Genomic DNA, 20,522 nt, shown 5'->3' with positions numbered 1-20,522 from the left:
AATGTGATTTATGTCCTATCTTTCCAACCATTAGAAGAATGCCTATAGTTGTACTCGATCCAACTGAGTTAACTAGGAATACTCAATCTAATTGAGTTTGTATTCGCTCATGCGTTGATAAGCAGGACCAAGATTGTCCCTCCGTACCCTACCAAGATAATATGTGTTGCTCTGCTTTGGCAGATTCAACAACACATGTGATCGAGGTAGTGATAGGTATCATGGCACGGTAGGCATTAGAGTTGACGTGATTTAGATCTAATCTAAACGATGATGCGTATCATATACTCGATAGATCTAATCTAATCGAAAGGGTGCATCATGTGCACGACTTAGATCTAATCTAATCGTTAGGCACTAATTAATTACTTAATCATGCATCACATATACACAAGCAATTAATTAAATTAATTTATGATTTGTCATGGCCCTACAACGATATTCTCAAGCCAATGAGAAGATCGGATGGTCAACCTAGGGTCAATGGCTTCTTAAGCTCCTCCCTTTGACCACCTTGTGTTGCTCGCGCCCTCCTCGTAACTCCGTCTCGAGTGGACCTTCCACGACTCCAATTTTGTACATTAAAATTTTGAAACTCGAGTTACATTCGAGTCTAAACTAATTTACAACAAGAATATAAAATAGAGAAAGGCACGACGCGCAGGTCGCGAAAAAAATACAACACGCACATCACATGACGGCACGCAGGCCGTATTATGAATTACAACACATTTATACCAATCCAATTGGGTCTTTTGGGCCATGACTATCACAAATTATACATAATTCTAAATTATATAATTTTCATAATTTTCTGTAATTTTAATACCAATTTTTACAATTTTTACGAGTAAAAATTCCCGGCGGTCCCGTTTAGCGGTTTTCGGGCGCAATCGCGGAATGAATCCCCTTGCGGGGCCAGGGGCAGCGCCCCTACCTGCGATCTAACCATCGCGAGGGTTCCTTAGCGATCCTACAGCGCCTTAGTCCGCTGTCCCAAAAAGTTTTGGGACGAAACCTTGCCATTTCAGAAAAATCTTCTCGGTAGTCGAAGCCTACAAGTGTCGAAACACTTGTGCTTCGCTTCTACGAGAAAAATATCCATAAAAACTCTAAAAATCAGAAATTTACAGAATGTTGCAGTACTAAATTTTTGTCATAAAAACAAAAACTAAACTCGTACAAGCTTCGCACGTGGCTCTGATACCACTGTTGGGTTTTTCGGGCCACGAAAACCGCTTTTTCGCGTCGCGGAAACCCCGAAACCCCCGCCACCGGATCCGTGCGAAGATAAAACTTTCGAAAAACTTATGAGTACGAGTTTCTAAACCTCGATCTACAGTAGATCTACAAAGGAGAAGGAATATACCCTTGATGCGAAGCCCTTCGCAATCCCGCTTGTCCTCGGTTCGCCGGATCTCGAAAGTGTCAAAGTAGACACTTCTCTATGTGTATCCACATAAGCAAGAGATGGAGAAAAATCTCTGAGGATGTGCTAGCAACCTTAAAGATCAGTAACCATGGAGGAGAGGGAGAGAAGAGAACCAAGGAAGAAGAAGATGGAGTTACACATACAAAATGAAACTCCTCCACATGAATAAAAGTGGCCGACCACTTTAGGATGGTTTGTAACCTCCATGGGATGCCAAGAGTCACAACTCTTGGTAACTCCCATGAGGTGGTATCCCACTTAAGCAACCATGATGATGTGGAGCATCATCATTGGCCCACTTACTGCCAACTCACCAATGAGGTGACAAATGGTTAAGTCAAACTTGACCCTTCATCTTTCTCTCAAATCAAGTCAAACTTGACCCTTCATCTTCCTCTCAAGTCAAGTCAAACTTGACCCTTCATCTTCCTCTCAAGTCAAGTCAAACTTGACCACTTCTCTCCCATGGTTGATCAAATCTAACCATTGGTTCAAGTCAATTTGAATTTAATGAATCTCTATTCATTGAATTAAATTAATTAAATGAGTTTAAGTCCAAATTAGGCTCACTTAACACATGAACCAAATTGAGTCCAACTCAATTAGCCTACTTGGGATTACTCTTAATCCAATTTGGTTCATCATATGAACCTAATCATTTAGGTTCATCAAATGAATCTAATTTCCATCTAATTTCCCTTTGTGTGTGACCCTATAGGTTCTTGTAATGTTGGCAATGCTCCTAAACTCATTTAGAAGCATAAGTAATGAGCGGTATCTAGCAACATATCATTACTACCCAAGTTACAAGAATGTTGAGATCCAACATCACCTTTGTGACTACTAATTGTGACTCCTCACAATATATGACAAGTGTCCTTCTATCCTAGACATCTAGATTGATAAATGTGAGGCATAGACCGTGTCATCCTCTGATCAATCTAAATCTTGAACTCCAAGTAGACTCACTAAATCAAATGAGCTCAATATCTCATATTGACTCATTTGGGCATGGTCATGCACTTCGTGGTCTCACTCTATCAAGAATATCGATGTCGCTCCCGTCATATAGGAGGGATAGATCCCATCTACATCACTCACATCCCTCTGCATAATTCGTTACATATCCAATAATCGCCTTTATAGTCCACCAAGTTACGGGTGACGTTTGATGAAACCAAAGTACATAACTTCTTATGTAGGGAACCATGGTGACTTCTGGTCTAAGGACTAGTAGTCATACTAATAGCCACATGAGAAAGTATATGACACTCATATAACGATCCATGATACTTTCTCATGCGGGTCCTTCAGTATACATTCTCCAATGCATACCCATGTGTCAACTTGATATCTCTATATCCATGACTTGTGAGATCAAGTCATCGAGTTGACCTACATGCTAGTCTTATTGCATTAACATTGTCCCTAAATGTTAATACTCGACTAGGAATGATTAAGAGTAGTGTTCCTTATATCATCTTACTATCGGTTCAACTAACCGATTGATATAGGTGAGAACCTTCTACTCAAGGACGCTATTATACTTAGTTTATTTGGCACCAATACAAGTAAGTATAATAACCAACACAAATGTCTTTATTTATATAAGAATATGATACAATAAGTCCATAATACAATCATCAAATGATTGGCTCTAGGGTTCTAACTAACAATAAGTCGGGGCACAATTGGACTCCGGGGCATTGTAGAAACCTACTTGATTTGAAATAAGTCCAATTAGACCTTGTTAGGGCCATTAATGAGTTTTGACTGAAACTTATTGATGGACCTAGGAGATTTGAATTTTTGAAAAATTGACATGTACTAGAAAAGGGTAGTATAGAGAAGGTATTTATGGTGTCGAATTCTAATTTTGAGATCCCGACAAGAACTTATGGGTTCGTGCTAATTCTGTTAATTTGAACCTATGACTTATAGTGTTATGTTGATGTTACAAAGGGGTGCTGCTGATTTTCAAGGATCAACACCACTATGGTGTTGTATTCGAAGTACAACACTAAGTATACTATTGATATCACAAAATGATGTTGTTTTATAATGATCAACACCTCTATATGTTGTTATTCAAAGAATAGAAACCACACTGTTTTGTTGATATCACAAAAGAGTGTTGGTTTCCAATGATCAACGCAAATAAAACTCAATACATATTACTAACTTAAAAAAAAGTTTGGGTTGGAGCCCACCTTAGCCTTTGGGGTGGCTCTGTCCCTGACATCGACGTCCTCTAGCACGTCAGACCATGTTGACAGATAAGTTTGATTTATTTTTAGCAAATTTTTAATTCAAACTATTCCTTATAACTTCGACAACAATTTCATAAATAGTAAAATTGTACAACAGTCTTGAAGCAAATTTGTTTTGTTAAAGATGGCCACACAAAATGTTGACAAGTAGGATGCATAACACGTTAAAGCCCGCTCCGCCCTTATGATGGATGTTCCAGTCAATCATGGGAAGAAACTAGAGAAGTTCACTTCGTTGAATTTTATATGGAGACAATAGAAGATTCTCTTCTACTTTATCATGTTGAACCTGACCTGATTCTTAACAGAGGAACCTCCCAAGCCAACTGAGGATGCTACTAAACCATTAGTGCAATGCAAGCATAGAACCGTTCAAAGTTTTTATGCAAGAATTATATCTTCAACTATCTTGTCGACTCATTCGACATTGTGTATAATATGAAAAGCACGATTAAGGAACTATGGAAGTTCTTGGATGAAAAATACAAGACAGTAGATGTGAGGTCAAAAAGTTTATTATGAGTTAATTCTTGAGCTATAAGATGGTTGATTTTAAAACTGTGATCAACTAAGTCTACGAGCTATTGGTGATTCTGCATGAGATTCAATAAGAGGGCATGATGTTGAGTGAAACCTTTCAGGTAGCTGCAATCATTGAAAATATGTCACTTGGCTAGAAAGACTTCAAGAACTACATGAAACACAAGTGGAAGGAGATGAACATCTATGAACTTGTTGTTAGACTTCATATTGAAGAAGACAATAGGAGTTTTGGCAACAGGCCATTCTCTCAAGCAACTATTAAAGCCAACGTGGTTTAGCATGACCAAAGTTTAGAACTGTAGAACCATAGATCTTCCAAGGTAGCTAAGGTGGAACCCAAAGAAGGCATCATAATCCTCAAAATGCAAGAAGTTGAGGAAGAATCACAAGGGCAACCCATGTGTTGTGGTCTCTAAAGTGAACCTAGTGGTTTCAAAGTCGAGAAAGTGGTGGATTGATATTAGTACCACCAGATATGTGTACTCCAACCAGAAGCTATTCCACAACTTTGAAGAATTCAAAGATGAGAAAAAGCTATTCAAGAAACTCGGCAACTTCATTGATCCAGCGGTAAGAACAGGGACCCCCCTCTGAGGGAAGTCAACGTCACGTGAAAGTCAAAGGGTCAAACGGCCGACCGGAGAAGGGGAGACCGGTCGGCCGAATGGGGTCTCAGCGGAATCAAAAACAACCCAACGGGGAGTCGGGTCTCCGACGCTCATGGGGAACAAGGTCGCCAGGCCGATCGGGTAGCCCGCTCGGCCGAGGCATAAAACAACAATACTGAGAACAGTCAGCAGAGCACCCGACCGGGAATCTCCCCAGCGGACCAACACATACGACCGGCCGGACGTGAGGGGACTGCCGACCGGCCAAACACTCGGCATGGGGTAAGAAGAGACAAAAGGACAAGGGAACATCATCTGACAGCGGGTATGTTCAACGACCAGGCCATACGCAGGATCTTATGACAGAGGGTTCCATTGTCCCATCAGAGATGTGCTCGGACTGTAGCAGTATGGTGTCAGGTAAGCTTTTCTGACAAGCACATACTGAGGTATGGGCTGAGGACATGTATTCGCCTCGGTATGTGTGCGTGAGCTCCTTCATAGCTCTATATAAGGAGCCTCACACTTCGCCGGAGGTACGCATTCTCTGATATTGAGAGCCACTTCTTTATTGTCCACTTGTCTGACTTGAGCGTCGGAGGGTCGTCGTCGGGAACCCCTTCCCGGCCCGACTTTTTTGCAGGATCGTCGAAGGTCCGTACGACCGGTTGTAGATCCACGTCAACAGTTCGGAGAGTGCCACGTGCCCAGCGTCCATTGATTCAGCGTTCGGACAGGATCATTCATATATCAAAGGCAAAGTGGTTCTAAAGATGATCTCTAGAAAGGAGTTGACTTTCAATAATGTGCTATATCAAAATTTTGAAAGAATTTAGTGTTTGGATCACTTTTAAGTAAGCATGATTTTCATATTATTTTTAAGCCAAATAGAGTTATTTTGTCTAAAAATAGAATATTTGTAGGACAGAGTTATGTAAGTGATGTTTATTTAAACTCAATATAATGGCTAGTAGGCCTAAAATTAATAAAAGTGAAATCTCTTCCATTTATATACTTGAATCTTCCACTTTATGGTGTGATAGACTAAGATATATTAATTATGATATTTTACATAAATTAATTAACATGCAAAGAATACGTACATTCTAGATTGACTCGAAATACAAGTGTAAGACTAGTGTTGAGACAAAATTAACAACGTCATCCTTTCAACATGTTAAAAAAAACAACTAACCACTTGACATAATCTACACCGATGTATGCAACTTAAAAGGATACCGACATATGGTAGAAATAAGTAATTCATCACTTTTATTGATGATAATATAAAATTTTGTTATTTGTATATTTTCAAAAGCAAAGATGAAGTTATCAAGAAGATTTGTTCTATATAAAAATAAGGTTGAAACTAACTTAATAAAAAAAATTAAGGTGATACAAAGTGACTAAGGAAGGTGAATATGTGCCATCGTTAGTTGAGTTTTTATGTTGAATATGAAATTAGACATTAAATAACAACTCCCTATACTCCTCAGCAAAATGTTATTTTTGAACAAAATAATTGTACTCCAAATGCAATGATGAATGCTCTTTTATTAATCTCTAGACTGCTAGAGTATAAGCAGGGGTGAAGCTCTATTAACAACTAATTATTTTTTTAATAAAGTGTCGTGAAAAAAATAAAGAAGAGTCTTCATGAGTTATGGAATGGAAGCAAGTCATCTTATAAATATTTATGAGCGTGGGGTGTCTTATTAAGGTTTTAGTTCCTAATATGAAAAGGGTAAGATAGGACCAACAATTCATTGGTGCAATCGACCTCTAGTTAAGGTTGACTAAATTGACCAAGTTTGGTTGACCAAACTCGAGTTGACTTAAGTTGAGTTTTGATAATTGATCAATATGTTAGTTAGTTAAATGTCAAGTAGATCAAGCGGTCAAAAGTTCAACAAAGAATTAATTAGAGAAAAGTCCAAGTGGATTATAATTGATTAGACACTTGACAGTTAGAAGTCTAACAAAGAGTTAACATGAATGAAGAAATCATAACAAGTTAAGATTGACAGGATGTTTGAAAATGGTGAAGTCTTAGTAGGTCAAAGTGAACCAAATGCTAGGCAATAGAAAGTCCCGACAGGTCAAAATTTATTAGATGCTGGACAAATGAAGTATAAATAGGTTGAGGTCAATCGGATATTAGGTAAGACAAGAATTCAACTTTGGTAATGTTGAAATAGGAATATCAGTCAATTGATATCGATGAACCGATTGACTCTAAACCCTAAAATTGAGGTTTGAGAAGTGTTCAGGGTTTAGTTTTAGAGTTACTACAATGTTTTTAGGTTTTATAGTAACATTTTTTGTTTACTACAGTGTTTAGGATTTGCTACACTATTTATGATTTGCTACAGTGTCAAAGTTTAGAGTTTCTACTACAGTGTCTTGCTACAGTAAAGTTGATTGATGAGTTTGATTGATTGACTAATGGCACTATAGCAACGAATATAAAGTTTAAAATTCGACTATTACAGTTGAATGTTTTGGGACCAGTCCATTGATGAACAATAACCATCAACTAAAAGCATTGTAGAAGTGAACAAAAGGTTTCTGAGTTACATTAGAAACTAGACTGGTTGAGCATCAATAGATTGATGAATAATAACAATTAACTGATAGTGGTCAAACTGAGTTGGTAAGAGTCATTCTCTAGGTTGAACGGTCAAATTTAGTGGAGCAATCAACTAATGGTAAAGAGTAGTCCATTGATGGGCGAAAATCATCCCCTAGCCTTATGGATATAAAGGAAGGTTTTCATAGCCGATTCTTGGAGACATGTGTTGCATTTCCAAACCTTTGGAGGGAGTGCTCAAATCAAAGTTTTCATTTATAAAGTTATGTACTTTCATTTGTAGTTGTATATATCTTTGTTTTATTTTTTTATATTGCTTGTATAATAATAGGTGTTGTAAGAGGTTTCCCTATCTCCAGAAGGTATTCAGTAAGGAGAGAGCTAGTGGTGATTTCACTAGGATGGTCGGGAGTTCTAAATCACGTTAAATTGGTGTGTTATGTATGTGTTTTACCTTGTGTTTTGTTTCTATTTTTTCACTGCGTACTAACACATTGTAGACGAGAATAATGATTGAGAACAAACGCAAAATCAAGAATTATTATTCAACTCCTCTAGCAATGTCAACAATCCCAACAAAACTATTGATTACATATTCAATGGACATGCTTATAACAACGGTACTTATCGGTTCCTGATGTATAAGTCTTATATTCTAAACATACAAAAGAACTCAATAAATGAATTAAGAAATACGTCATTTTTCAAATATATGTTTTCTTATAGAGGAAGCGAGTTCCTCAAAATGGGTCTATGAAACACAAGAAGATGAACAAGATGAACCGAATGAGGTTGAGCTCAGACGAAGTAAAAAAAACTCATATGGAAAAATCTTCCGAAATGGATTTTCTCATTTTCATGTTGGAAAGTAAACCATAAAGTTATTCAAAAGCTATAAGATTTTATAAAGGACTCTAATGAAAAGCGGTAATCACATCTAAGATTGATTTATTCTTATAAAATTACATTTGAAAACTTATGAATCTTTCTCTTAAAAATAAACCACTAGATTGTAAATGAAAATTTTCAAACGAAAAATAAAATCAGATAGAACAATTAATAAATACAAGATAAGATTGGTAATTAAAGATTATTACCAATGAGAAACTTGACACTTATTTTTGAGTTATGAGATTATGTTCCATCATATTATTGCTAATTATTGTCATTATGTGAAATTTAAAAATTAATCAAATGAATGTAAAAATAATTTTTCTAAATAAGAATTTAGAAAATGAAATCTAGCGTAAAAACAACTTAACTTAAAGTATTTTGTCTCAAGATAGAAAAATAAGATTTATAGATTGATGAATTAATATATAATTTAAAATAAATTTTAAAATAATGACATGAAAAATTTGATAATATTATGAAAGAAAATGAATTCAAGATTAATAAAAATGATAAATATGTCCGTACTAAAATCACATGAAATGATTGTCATTTTATATGTTTATATAGATAACATATTTATCATTAAGATCAATAATAATAATATGATTAAATTTATTAAAGATATATTAAATTTAAAATTTGATATAAAAGATACGAGTTCAACTAATACACTTCTATAAATTTAAATTCTTACAACACCAGATGAATTTATTTTGATCTCCTCAAACTCAAGCAGCCTACGCTCTTGGACACTCGGGCTGCTTAGACACGTGGGCTCTGGCTCTCAGGAAGTCGACATGTTCAAGGAATCTTCTCGGTTCGGCTATCTAGTATCGTTCGGACTCGTGCGGCGACATCCTGTAGCACATTAGAAGCTGTGCTTAATTCTGATTGTATAGCAATGTAATACTCAGGTCTTCTCACTTCCATGGCTGTGCTGATCAATTGTGGAATGATCAACTGAACAGGACCGGAACTTGTTCTTCTGTTTCATGTTATCATTGGATATGCCAATGGAAAGAAGGCACGAGTCGTCTGAGGTGTGCTCCCAGTCCAGTCCACTAGTCCAGTCCACCTATAAATAAGCCAAGAACCAACACTTGCTCTTTCTCGGGGCTCTCTTCACCAGCTTGCACATTTAGAACCTGCCAAGTCGCGGTGTGACGGTCCAATGAGATGATGGCGGCTGTTCGTGCTGCTGCTGCTGCTAGATTCTGATTTGTTTCGATCAGGTGTCCCACGTTCGTGCTTCCTTGAGTTGCTTGTGGATTTTGCCGAAATGGCAGTCAGTAGTGTTTTTTCTTTTGATCCGCTGTACCTGCAGGAATCGAGCTGTTGGAACGAGTTGGCATGGCAATGGCGGCTCAGGGCGTGGACAAAGCGGAGAAAGAGGTTCAATCGCAGAGCTTGAGCGGGCAGGGCTCGGTGTACAACCTCACCCTCAGCCAAGTCCAGAACCACCTCGGAGAGCCCTTGCCCGGCATGAACCTCCAGGACCTCCTCCGAAGCGTGTTCCCCGCCGGAGAGGACGGCCGCTCCCCGGCGGCCGACGCCGGCGCCCTGAGCAAGAAGACGGTGGACGAGGTGTGGCGGCAGATCCAGCGAGGGAAAGAGCAGGAGAGGCAGCAGCACCCGAGTCTGGGGGAGATGACCCTCGAAGACTTCCTGTGCAGGGCCGGAGTTGCCGGAGATGCGCCGAATGAGGGCGGCGGGTATCAGATTACCTTCGGGCCGACGCCTCACTGGCTGCACCACTGCCATCCGCGGCGCCGGAAGCAGCAGAAGCAGAAACAGAAGCAGCAGAAGAGCGTCACCCACCAGCCTGCGCCCCAGCCACTTGCTGCAGCCGCCGGGAACATATCGGAGACCGCGTATCACGAAGGCGGAGGAGCCAATTCCTCGCCGTTTAATCCACAAACGCCGAGGCGGAAAAGGGGGCACTTAGAAGATTCGGCCAAGAAGACGGTGGAGCGAAGGCAGAAGAGAATGATCAAGAACCGGGAGTCAGCTGCCCGTTCTCGAGCAAGGAAGCAGGCAAGACCTCAAAACTACAGATCGTTCAACTTCTGCATACTCATTCCTTCATCTGTTTCCCCTATTTTCGCACACAGGCTTACACCAATGAATTGGAGAACAAGGTTTCCAGACTCGAAGAAGAAAATCAAAGGTTGAGGAAGAACAATGTAAGTAATCTTTCCATTTATTTTTTGGAAAAGTTGTCGTACCTGAATCTGAATGGAATTAGTTACTAACTGATCTATTTCCTATAACTCATAAATTGGAGATGTTTGAAAGTATCTTTAGTTTTTAAAGAGCGTATAGTTTAGAATGATCTTTTCTTACTTGGGGATGATGGGATACAACGGCATGTCCAGAACCATAGAATTTGGATTGTCACCTAACGCGAATGATCTATGAATGACTCACATGGTTTGGAGAGGTTTGGGTGTGTTAGCAGTGCTTATGGACTCTGCAATTGGAGTAGGATGTGGTGGTTAAGAGGATTTGTTGGTGCTTGCTAGTGATCTACAGGGCACAGAGATGGGAACTTTATTCATGGTTGTTGATGCCAATACTTGAGGAGGAGAAATTGATGTCTATTATTTTCGTAGACACCAAAAACAAAAACAAAAACAAAAAGAATATTATTTTCGTAGAGTAAAGCACTAAAAATAGGATCACAGATACCATTGATGTCTATCGAAGTAGATTGTTGCGTAGAATAGACCGGAGGTGTTGGTGATCGCAAGGGGGAACGGAGTGGTCACGAGGTGGAGGAAGCATCATGGAACACTAAATCAGTTAGACAGTATAGAAAATATGGAAGAGAGTGATGCCAAATGGGAGTAGACCCTAATCATCCGGTAATCTCCCTTCCAACTAAGAGCACGAGAAGTCCTAGATGATCGAATCAGACTCCACTACCATGCTACACTTTGGGGATAGAAGTGGCACAAATCAATAGAAGATTACTGAGTAATTTCATTGATCAATGAACACGAAGACTTCACGCAACACACTTTAGGGGATATCAGTTTGATACTAGTAGTTCTATCTATAGTGAATCAATTGCCGAGGCTTCTATGGCAATGTGAAATTCTTGCAGAAAATGGTATTCATGTTCATATCTAGATGATTTATTATCGAAGCTAATCTTGTGTGAAGCTAATCTTGTTTCTAAACTGGCACAGGAGTTGGATGTCATGATCCACCATATTCCGCTGCCTGACCCGAAGCAACAACTACGTCGAACAAATTCGACACCTTTCTGATCTGTTCTGGGAAGGATTTGCATGATTTAGCTTATTGAACTTGTATCGAGATTCGAGACGACTGGCTTACATGTTGAATCAGTTAAGAACTGGCTTGAAATGTTAGATTGTGACAATTTGATCTTGCATCTTTGAGTTTTGGTTCCATTTTGCTATAAAATATTATTACTCGGCGACCAACTACTGCCACAGTAGTTGTTATGGGATAAATATTTTAGGCGATAACCCTCGTCCCAGGTCTCCTGTTAGTCGACTTCACGGCCCACGCAAAGGAGTTAAATCATAATAACTATTGAAGCAAGTGGGGTGGCAGGGTTGAATGTTTTCACCGCAGAGTACGGGAGTATTATTCCTTACCAGCCTTGTGAATCGAACCTACGATTTGATGTTAATACTATTAATCCACTTACCATAACAGCTAAGCCGGGAGACACCACGCTTTATCCGGACCAGCATTCAACGTTGATTTACCTCCTCCTAGGATCCCTGTGAAGCCAGGCCTAGGGGGCCGCTGGGCGGCAGGACCCGCCTTTGCACAATGAGCCGTGGAGGCTAGGATAAATATTTTAGAGCTCAAATTTTGAGCTGTGCATAAATTATAGTTCGAATTTAGACAACTAGGAGCATCGTCTAGACATCTAAATCATAGAAAAAAATAGTTGTTGTAACATCTAAATAATGATACATTGTTTTATTTTTTTAAAAAATAGAAGTTTAAAAGAAATATAAAACAAATTTTTAGATATATTTTTTCAATGTATTCAAATCTTTTAGAAATATTTTATGTGATAGACGTTTGTATTTTGATAATTTTATTTTTTTAAAATTATAAATTATAAAATAAAATTTCTAATTATAAACTAAAGGTGAAGTATTTTGATCGAATGACTCGAAGGGCATTCGTAGAACTGAGATTGTCGATGAGTGAATAAGTTTGTGTTCAATTTAATAAAAAATTATTTATATTTATTTAATATTAAAAGAACTTAAATATTAAGAACATCCACATCAGTTTTTCTATTCAAAGATTTTATTCTAAATTTTGAATAGGATAACTAAAAATCTTTTGCATCAGTTATCCTATCCATTGCCTAAATTTTGATTTTGATGAATAGTAATTCCCTAAATTTAGATTTGATGAATAGTGATTCTCTAAATTTAGGAAATCAAACTTCTACCCTAAAAATAAAATAATAATTTTTTTAATCTCTCCTTCCACTCAATCTCTCCGCTTCCCCTCATTTCATAAATATAATAATAAAAAATAGAAGAAAGAGAAGAAAATAATAAAAAATTAAGGATGATGAAAATTTTAGGATATTTGATGTAGTGTGTAGTGAAAAGTAATTATCTAAATTTAATAAAGTGGATCATTTATTTTAAATTTCAAATATAATAATAAAAAAACTGATGTGAATACTCTGAGTCATTCATAAAGAAAATAATTTATTAACTTATTAAAATATATAAAAATGTAGTAACTTATATATTTTTACTATCTTCAAGTTTATAATATGTTAAAATTTTAAAACTTAATATATCATCCATCAAATTCATATTTTATCTAAATTATAAAAATAATATTATCAATTGAAATCGATAAAAATTTAAGTTCTATTAAATAAATAAATCTAAACATTATTAAACTAGAACTTCAACGCCAAGAGGCGATCGGTTGGGCCAAGGCCTGCGATGAGGCGTGATGTGTTTCGGGCCGACGGCCCAGACAATCCCAATTTGACGGAACTCGAACCCTAATTCTCTACCCTCTGTATATTCTACATCGCCTCTTGCGCTCCCGTCTCCAAAGCCAAAGATCGACGTCGACTATCGGCTGCAAGACTGCAAGCAGCGCCCAGCGCCCAGCGCCAGGCTATCTCCTTGCTGTTGTTGTCGATCGACGTATAGTTTCAGATCTCTTCCTCGGTATTGGTTTCATTTTTCACTGTTCTTCAACCTATTCTATTACTTTATATATTGGTGAGTGGGCAGATGATGATTTATCGTTTTTAATGGGTAATTTGCGTCTGAAGCTTGTATTCGTGATGTTACCTATCGTATCACCTTGGAGATCTGATGCCCAATTTCTTTCATCTTTTGTCTCTCCTGGTTTCTGATTTCCTAAACGGTTTCCAACATGTTCTATGAATTGGGATGAGATGATGATGGATTATTTCCCTATTGGTTTGATAGCCGATATGATGGCTACACCTGTATTAGCTCTATCTGATCGCCTCTGCTCTTCGTCATTCATTTTTCCTTTTGAATTTAATGAACAAATTAAAATTGTGAGATAAATTTCAAGCTATACACTTTACGAATTCTACTTTTTTTTTTTCTTTTGGTCTGTTTTTTCACTGTGATTAAGGATATATCAATGAGGATGTCTAGAACAAAAACTGCTGTAAGCCTAACTATACATTCATGGGCTTGTTTTTTTTCCTCACTCATAGCAAGCTTCTCGAAAAGCTTTAGGAATATTGTGTTCATTGTTACTGGCTGAACTGTCTTAGAATTTTTTTCCTTGAAAGATGGTTCAATAAACAATGGAACATCCCTTTGCCACTTCTTGCTCTAAATTTATTTGAAATAAACAATGGATCCCCTTCTCCTTCGTTTGTTAGAAATAACTAAGTGAAATCTTACTGGCAAACACACACACATACCACCATAATAGGATTTTTAACAAATCCATCAAGATTATTTAGGTTTGCTTCCCATAATTAACAGGTTCTCCCATATTGCAACAAGAAACCAATGAAAATACAATTTGTACAATACTTATTTTTCAAACGCTCCATTGCTTAGAGCACAGGCTATATTATTTTAGATTCCATCACACAATTTTCAATTCTCATACCTAAGCAGTTATTAGTTCTTGTGCTTTAATTCTCATTTCTCATACTTAAATAGCTTAAGAAAATCATCGGTTCTTGGGCTTGCATCCAATACAGTACATCCACAGGGAGGTATTAGCTTATAGGTCCACATATGTAATAGGTGTTTAGTAGGATGAGATACCGCAGACAAATTAAAGCAGCATTGGTAATAAACTAATCAATTTATGTCATAATACCAATTGTACAAGCTAAAAGGAAGAGGAAAGTTAAAAGAATAAGGGAGGATAAGGATGAGAACATAGATATGAAATTGATTTATTTGTTTTGCTTTGTATTTATTTTTTACATCAAACTCTCACTATTATTAATGATTTATTGTATATAGTCTTTTTAAGACTCATTATCAATAGTTAAGTTTCCATAGCATTTTTTTAATCAATACCATTTATAATATACAAAATAATAATAAATTAAATTATGTATTAATAATTTTGATAAAAATATGATAGTTGTAACTCATTATTATTATTGTAATAATAACTATTATTCTATTTAAAAAAATGAATATTGTTTTAATTTTTACAATTAGCAAGTTAACATGTAATATTTTATTTTTATTTTTATAGCATCGATATAAATGAGTTATATTTATATAATAGTAAAACTAAATTTGTCAAAATTATAATATTAAATTATATTTATAATATTCTTTTAGATTCACACACCATAACACTACTATTTGTGGGCGAATCATTCTGGACACAAATCATGTATAAAATCATTTGTGTTCGCATCACTTCGTAGGTTGCTAACAACTCTGCTGATCTTGCGCATCAAATATGAATGGATATTTGGCAATGATCAAGTAAGTGTTGACTGGCCTCGTCTAGAAAGCAGCGGAATTGGACCATCCAAAACCTAATTTATGCTGTACTTTATAATAATGACCTTTCCAAACTTTCAAATATGCATAATATTTATTGAGTTGAAATGTGAGAAATAGAGGAGAAAAAAAATTGAAATATAGTCGTCCAGAGAATTCAAACTCAGGATGTGCGTTAAAAAAAGAAAACCTACCATTGGACAAAATGTAGATATTTTTCTTTAAAGGGGCCAAAAAAATATATATACTAAGAGATTAAAAAAAATTCTATATTTGTATTAAAAAATTTTGGGGAGGTTGTGACCCCTCCGGTCCTAAATCCGCCCGTTTGCCATGAATTTTCATCTGAAATTTCTCAAACCCTTGGACTGATGTGCGCCCACATATTTGCAGTCGGGTAGCAAAACCATTCAATTGTGGTTTTGCAAGACCATTCAAGAACCTCTTGGAAGTGCTTCAATTCATTGGATCAATTGCAAGAAACAAAAACACAGAAACAAATTATTCTCATTCACCAAAGGATACATTTAGAGTTTCTGTATTTTATGTCCATTGTTTAGGCACATGCAAACCATTTTATTGATCATTTAGCTTGTATCCTCAAAATTATTGATTTTGATTATTATAAACTTTTATTTTGTTGAATAATTTGATGGTGAGTCTATTTGTAAATTATCTTGAGTCCCATTTTATATCAGTTTTTTTAAATTGTAAAAAATTAAATAAAATATTAATATTTTATGTTCAAATGAACATTTAAATAAAAAATTTACCATAAATTACTTATGTTGTAATAGTTTGTGGTTTGTAAATCAAGGATATCCTAAAAAAGAGAGACATTTTTATTTATATAATAATTATTAGGGCACCTGCATTGGTGATTAATATAACATTCACCACTTCAACAAAAAAATATAGAGTCCACATATTACATATACATTATATTACTTTTATTCTTTCATATTTATTTTAACATTAACATTCATTATTGTGGGATTCATATGTTACATACATATTATATTAACATGTTCATTCTCTCACATTCATTTTAATATTAACACTTATTATTTGTGGGCTTTATTTTTATTTTACATTAAATAAATATAATTTTGATTTTATTTACATAATTAAAATGATTATTATGTAAAATAAATAATAATAATATTTTAAAATATATTTATTATATAAAAAATATATTTTTTTGTAAAAGATATACTAGTTGCATTGATTTTATGGATAATTTGGTGGATATAGAAAATATGGATAATTTAGTAGAATTTGTGAATTCTACAAAGAAGCATTTTCTAAAAAAATTCTAAAAAGGGTTATTTTCATCTATTTCGGCGGAAAATAATAGAGAGAAAATTTTTAAAGGGATTTAGGGTGTGTTTTTCATTTTCATTTTCTAGAAAACGTGTATTTTTTTAAAGTAGAAAATGACTTTTTGACATTTTTTATTTTTCTAAAAAATCCTATCTATTTTTTTTAGAAAATAGACAATAAAAAAAAATACAAACCAAGCATCATTTTTTATAAACGCACATTTTTTATAAAATAAAAAAGGAAAATGCATAGATAAATATTTATAGGTAAAATTTTATTTTATTTTATTTTTAAATTAAACTAGTCGTTATTAATCTTTAACTAGCCATTTACTTTTTTATTTTATTTTAACCTCATCAAAAATATACCACAAATTTAATTTTATTTGTTAGTTTTTATTTTTATTATTATTATTTTTTTGAATAACTCACCTAGGGCATGCACCGTGAGGTTTTTTTTTATAAATAAAATTTTATTTTATTATTATTATTTTTATAAACGGAAGTTTTGAACGCATTCGATTACTTCAAAGTTACATTTGCAGTAATACCACCATACATTGATTTTAACACCAATAACTGTTATTAACTAATAACATTGCTGAAGGCAGTTTTTTGATAGAAATATAATTGATGGAATTATCAATGGGGTTGTTGTTGCAAGTTTATTTATAGGGGAAGGAGTTAAATCTATGGGAGGTGGACGAATTTCTTCTTATCTATTTTTGTATATATTTTATGCATCAATATTTTTATTTATTTTTTTATTCTTTTATAATTTATTTTAATTTTTTAATTTTTTCTTTTTGATTCGGCCATAAATACACTGTATATAAATTTTCTTTGTAGTTATTCTCAAGTACAAAGGTCTGTTTTAGTAAACAAATTAGTGTGTGATAGTCCCTTATTAAATATTATGAAAAATTTGCCCTGCAAATAAATTATATTCAATATTAAATCTATGTTATATAATAAAAAGTTATAAAATATAATTAAATAGAAATTTTAATAAACAAAAGCATAAAAAATGGGAATACAAGGTTAATATATAATTAACAAAATTTTCAAAGTTATTCTTAAATTTAATGTTTTTAATCTGATTTAGCAGAAAATTCAAATTTTATTATACATGAATTCGTTTTCATTAAAATGATTACATGATATTCATATATTCATGTGATAAACATGTTATGATGTAGATTAGAGATGTAAAAATACCTAAATTTTTGGTGTACCACATCTATCAGAAATATACTAAACCATATTAATTTTATGATATACCAACATACTGAAATTTTTGATATCGGTATAATATTTATATTAAAGTTTTTGATATATTGTACTAATACCGACATTTTATCCTAAAAAGTATGAAATTTAACTATATTAAAATTTTAGTATATTTAGTATGGTATCAGTATAATTTTGATATACAATGTAAGAAATAATTTTTGATAATTTCGGTATACCACCATTAATGTAGACATTTAAAACTATTATTTGGTTAATAGGGGTGGATGTGAGAATATGAAAATTACATATATATATTTTTTTCAATTTAGATAAAAATAAAAACTTATATTATTAAAGATTTTATTAGAAAAATATATTAACTCATGATATTTGAAAATAATCAAAATTAAATATATAAGAATCCTTGTGAATTGTTAAAGCCTCTGAAAAAAAAGGTCTTAGGTCTTCTTAAATAGTTGTTATAATATCAATGAAAATAATCTGGTCTACTTACTAAACTCTTTCTTATAATCGCTTAATATACTCTTACTGAAGATTACAAGTTCAAGTGTAAATCATTAATTCAAGTGTCTTCTCACATTTAAACAAGTTATTCAACATCACAATACTATAATTAATACTAATCACAATAATTGAAACTTTAATTTTTTAATAATATCTTATGAAGTTTGACCTCAATAATAATTTGTAGAGAGGTAGAATATTTTCCAATAGGTTGTTGAAATGTGTACTACAATAATTAATAGTTTGATAAGGTTTTATATGAGTGTCATGGATTTAAGCAATAGAGAGTTAACATGTGATTGGTCAACTTAGTCAACAATTAAAGACAATTATAAGGATAGATTAGACCCATCCACACATCTTGCGCATGTTAAATGTCATTGTATAATCTCACACTTTGAGATCTATCTATAAATAAAGAATTAAATTAAATTTCAAAAGGTACTATATGGAGTTCTTCCCATCTCAATATATTTTGATCAACTTTTTTTAACACAATTTGAGCTAGATAAGGTGTGTTCATAGGCTTTTATATTTGGTGTGATCTTAAAGAATGAGGAGACAAGGATGTGCACTGGCAAAATGAGGAGCAAAAATTAAAGAGAACATGATTTCATTTATAAACTAATGGGAGTTACAAAATCAAATAGGAATAATATTTAATAGTAGAAATGTTGAAGGTGATTAATTCGGCAAATAACCTGAATTGTTCATTTATTTGCTTCCTTTGGTAATATTACATTTGGTGGGTGAGGACTTTAATGCCATGCCTACTTTGCCCGGCCCCCTCATCACGTCAAAATAATACTTAATCTTATATTAATAAAAGATATTTTAATCCATTTTAAATTTATGATTTTTTTAATATATTTTAAATATGAGATATTGATTATATTTCCAACAAGTAATTTATTTTTTTATTTCTTATTTAAGAAAATAAAATTCTTTTTTAGTTGACAACTAAAGTGATGATAAATCCAAGAATCACTTCTGACACAATTTAATAGACAAATCCACACCCAATGACACTAATGTAAACAATATACCAAAAGATGCAAAGAGAGACAAACCTGGGATGGAATGACGGCAAACATTTAAGTTACAAAATTACTACTATATGACACAACAAATGCATGTACTTTTAATTTCTTAGTGAAGGAAAAAATAAGGAAAAATTTACGTACAGTCTCTATTGGTAAATATAATTTTGTATATAGTCCTCATTGAATAAATCTTTATTTCTACTCCCTAGTCAAATATACTTATTTAATTGTCCATGATATTTTAAGTATAAAAAGTCTAAAAATGAGTATAATTCCTCTTAAATTCAGTACATTAAATTGGAATCTAGTATATTTTCTATCAAATTGAGCACGATTCTTTTTCCACCTCAATTAGATGGAAAATATACTAGATTTTCTTTAAATGATACTCAACTGGATGAAAAATATACTAGATTTTCTTTAAATAGTGTTGAATTTAGAATGAATTATATTAAGTATAAAAAAAAATCGTACTCAATTTAATAGAAAATATACTCGATTCTAGTTTAAAGTGCTGAATTTAATAAAAATTATACTCATTTTTAGACTATTTATATCTAAAAAATATGAAGGACAATTTTAATAGAAACTATACTCGAATATACTAGATTTTCTTTAAATGATACTTAATTGGATATAAAATATATTAGATTTTCTTTAAATGATACTTAATTGAATAGAAAATATACTAGATTTTCTATAAATATTATTGAATTTAGGAGGAATTATATTAAAACAGAAAAAAAGTCACACTCAATTTAATAGAAAATATACTCGATTCTAGTGTAAAGTACTTACTTTAAGAGAAATTATACTCATTTTTGGATCTTTTATACTTAAAAAATCAGAGAGGCAATTAGGTAACAATATTTGCATGAGGGAGTTGACGCAAATAAAATTTTGCATGCAGGGAGTGAAACAAAATTTTTATGAGTAGAGATTACATGTAAAATTAAAGTTGTGATTGGAGATTTTTCTCTACTTTACTCAAAAAAAAAAAAAAAAACAATGAAGTAGGTTATATATATCGACAATAAATTTCCTTAATGAAAATCATTCATGAACTA

General features: G+C 33.7%; 1 protein-coding gene and 3 non-coding genes across 5 annotated transcripts; all 4 read left to right on the top strand.

Annotated features, from left to right (window-relative positions):
• The first annotated feature begins 9,446 nt into the window (after positions 1 to 9,446).
• LOC121983118 (ABSCISIC ACID-INSENSITIVE 5-like protein 3) lies at positions 9,447 to 11,719 on the top strand. 2 transcript variants are annotated; one of them, XM_042536091.1, is made up of 4 exons: positions 9,447 to 9,569; positions 9,662 to 10,371; positions 10,449 to 10,520; positions 11,529 to 11,719. In XM_042536091.1, the coding sequence occupies exons 2-4, from the start codon at positions 9,688 to 9,690 to the stop codon at positions 11,607 to 11,609; spliced, it is 837 nt and encodes a 278-aa protein (XP_042392025.1). In that variant the 5' UTR covers positions 9,447 to 9,569; positions 9,662 to 9,687; the 3' UTR covers positions 11,610 to 11,719. The 2 variants fall into 2 exon arrangements, with proteins under 2 accessions (XP_042392025.1, XP_042392023.1); XM_042536089.1 differs by lacking the exon at positions 9,447 to 9,569 and having other exon boundaries at positions 9,599 to 10,371.
• Positions 11,720 to 13,592: 1,873 nt separating this feature from the next.
• LOC121983646 lies at positions 13,593 to 13,694 on the top strand. Its single transcript, XR_006112667.1, has one exon. It is a non-coding gene; the product is annotated as a small nucleolar RNA Z101 (small nucleolar RNA).
• Positions 13,695 to 13,761: 67 nt separating this feature from the next.
• Positions 13,762 to 13,845, top strand: LOC121983647. The gene has a single exon (XR_006112668.1). It is a non-coding gene; the product is annotated as a small nucleolar RNA Z102/R77 (small nucleolar RNA).
• A 180-nt stretch (positions 13,846 to 14,025) lies between these two features.
• Positions 14,026 to 14,166, top strand: LOC121983658. The gene has a single exon (XR_006112679.1). It is a non-coding gene; the product is annotated as a small nucleolar RNA snoR74 (small nucleolar RNA).
• The last annotated feature ends 6,356 nt before the right edge of the window (positions 14,167 to 20,522 follow it).

This window comes from Zingiber officinale, chromosome 5A (assembly GCF_018446385.1).
Source record: "Zingiber officinale cultivar Zhangliang chromosome 5A, Zo_v1.1, whole genome shotgun sequence".
NCBI classification, from domain to species: domain Eukaryota; kingdom Viridiplantae; phylum Streptophyta; class Magnoliopsida; order Zingiberales; family Zingiberaceae; genus Zingiber; species Zingiber officinale.
This window is presented reverse-complemented; position numbering and strand designations above follow the sequence as displayed.

Coding starts and splice junctions, on each gene's coding strand:
- LOC121983118 (XM_042536091.1), top strand. CDS start 9,688: ATGGCAATGGCGGCTCAGGGCGTGGACAAAGCGGAGAAAGAGGTTCAA. Junction 10,372..10,448: donor GTTCTCGAGCAAGGAAGCAG/GCAAGACCTCAA, acceptor TTTCGCACACAG/GCTTACACCAATGAATTGGA. Junction 10,521..11,528: donor AAAGGTTGAGGAAGAACAAT/GTAAGTAATCTT, acceptor AAACTGGCACAG/GAGTTGGATGTCATGATCCA.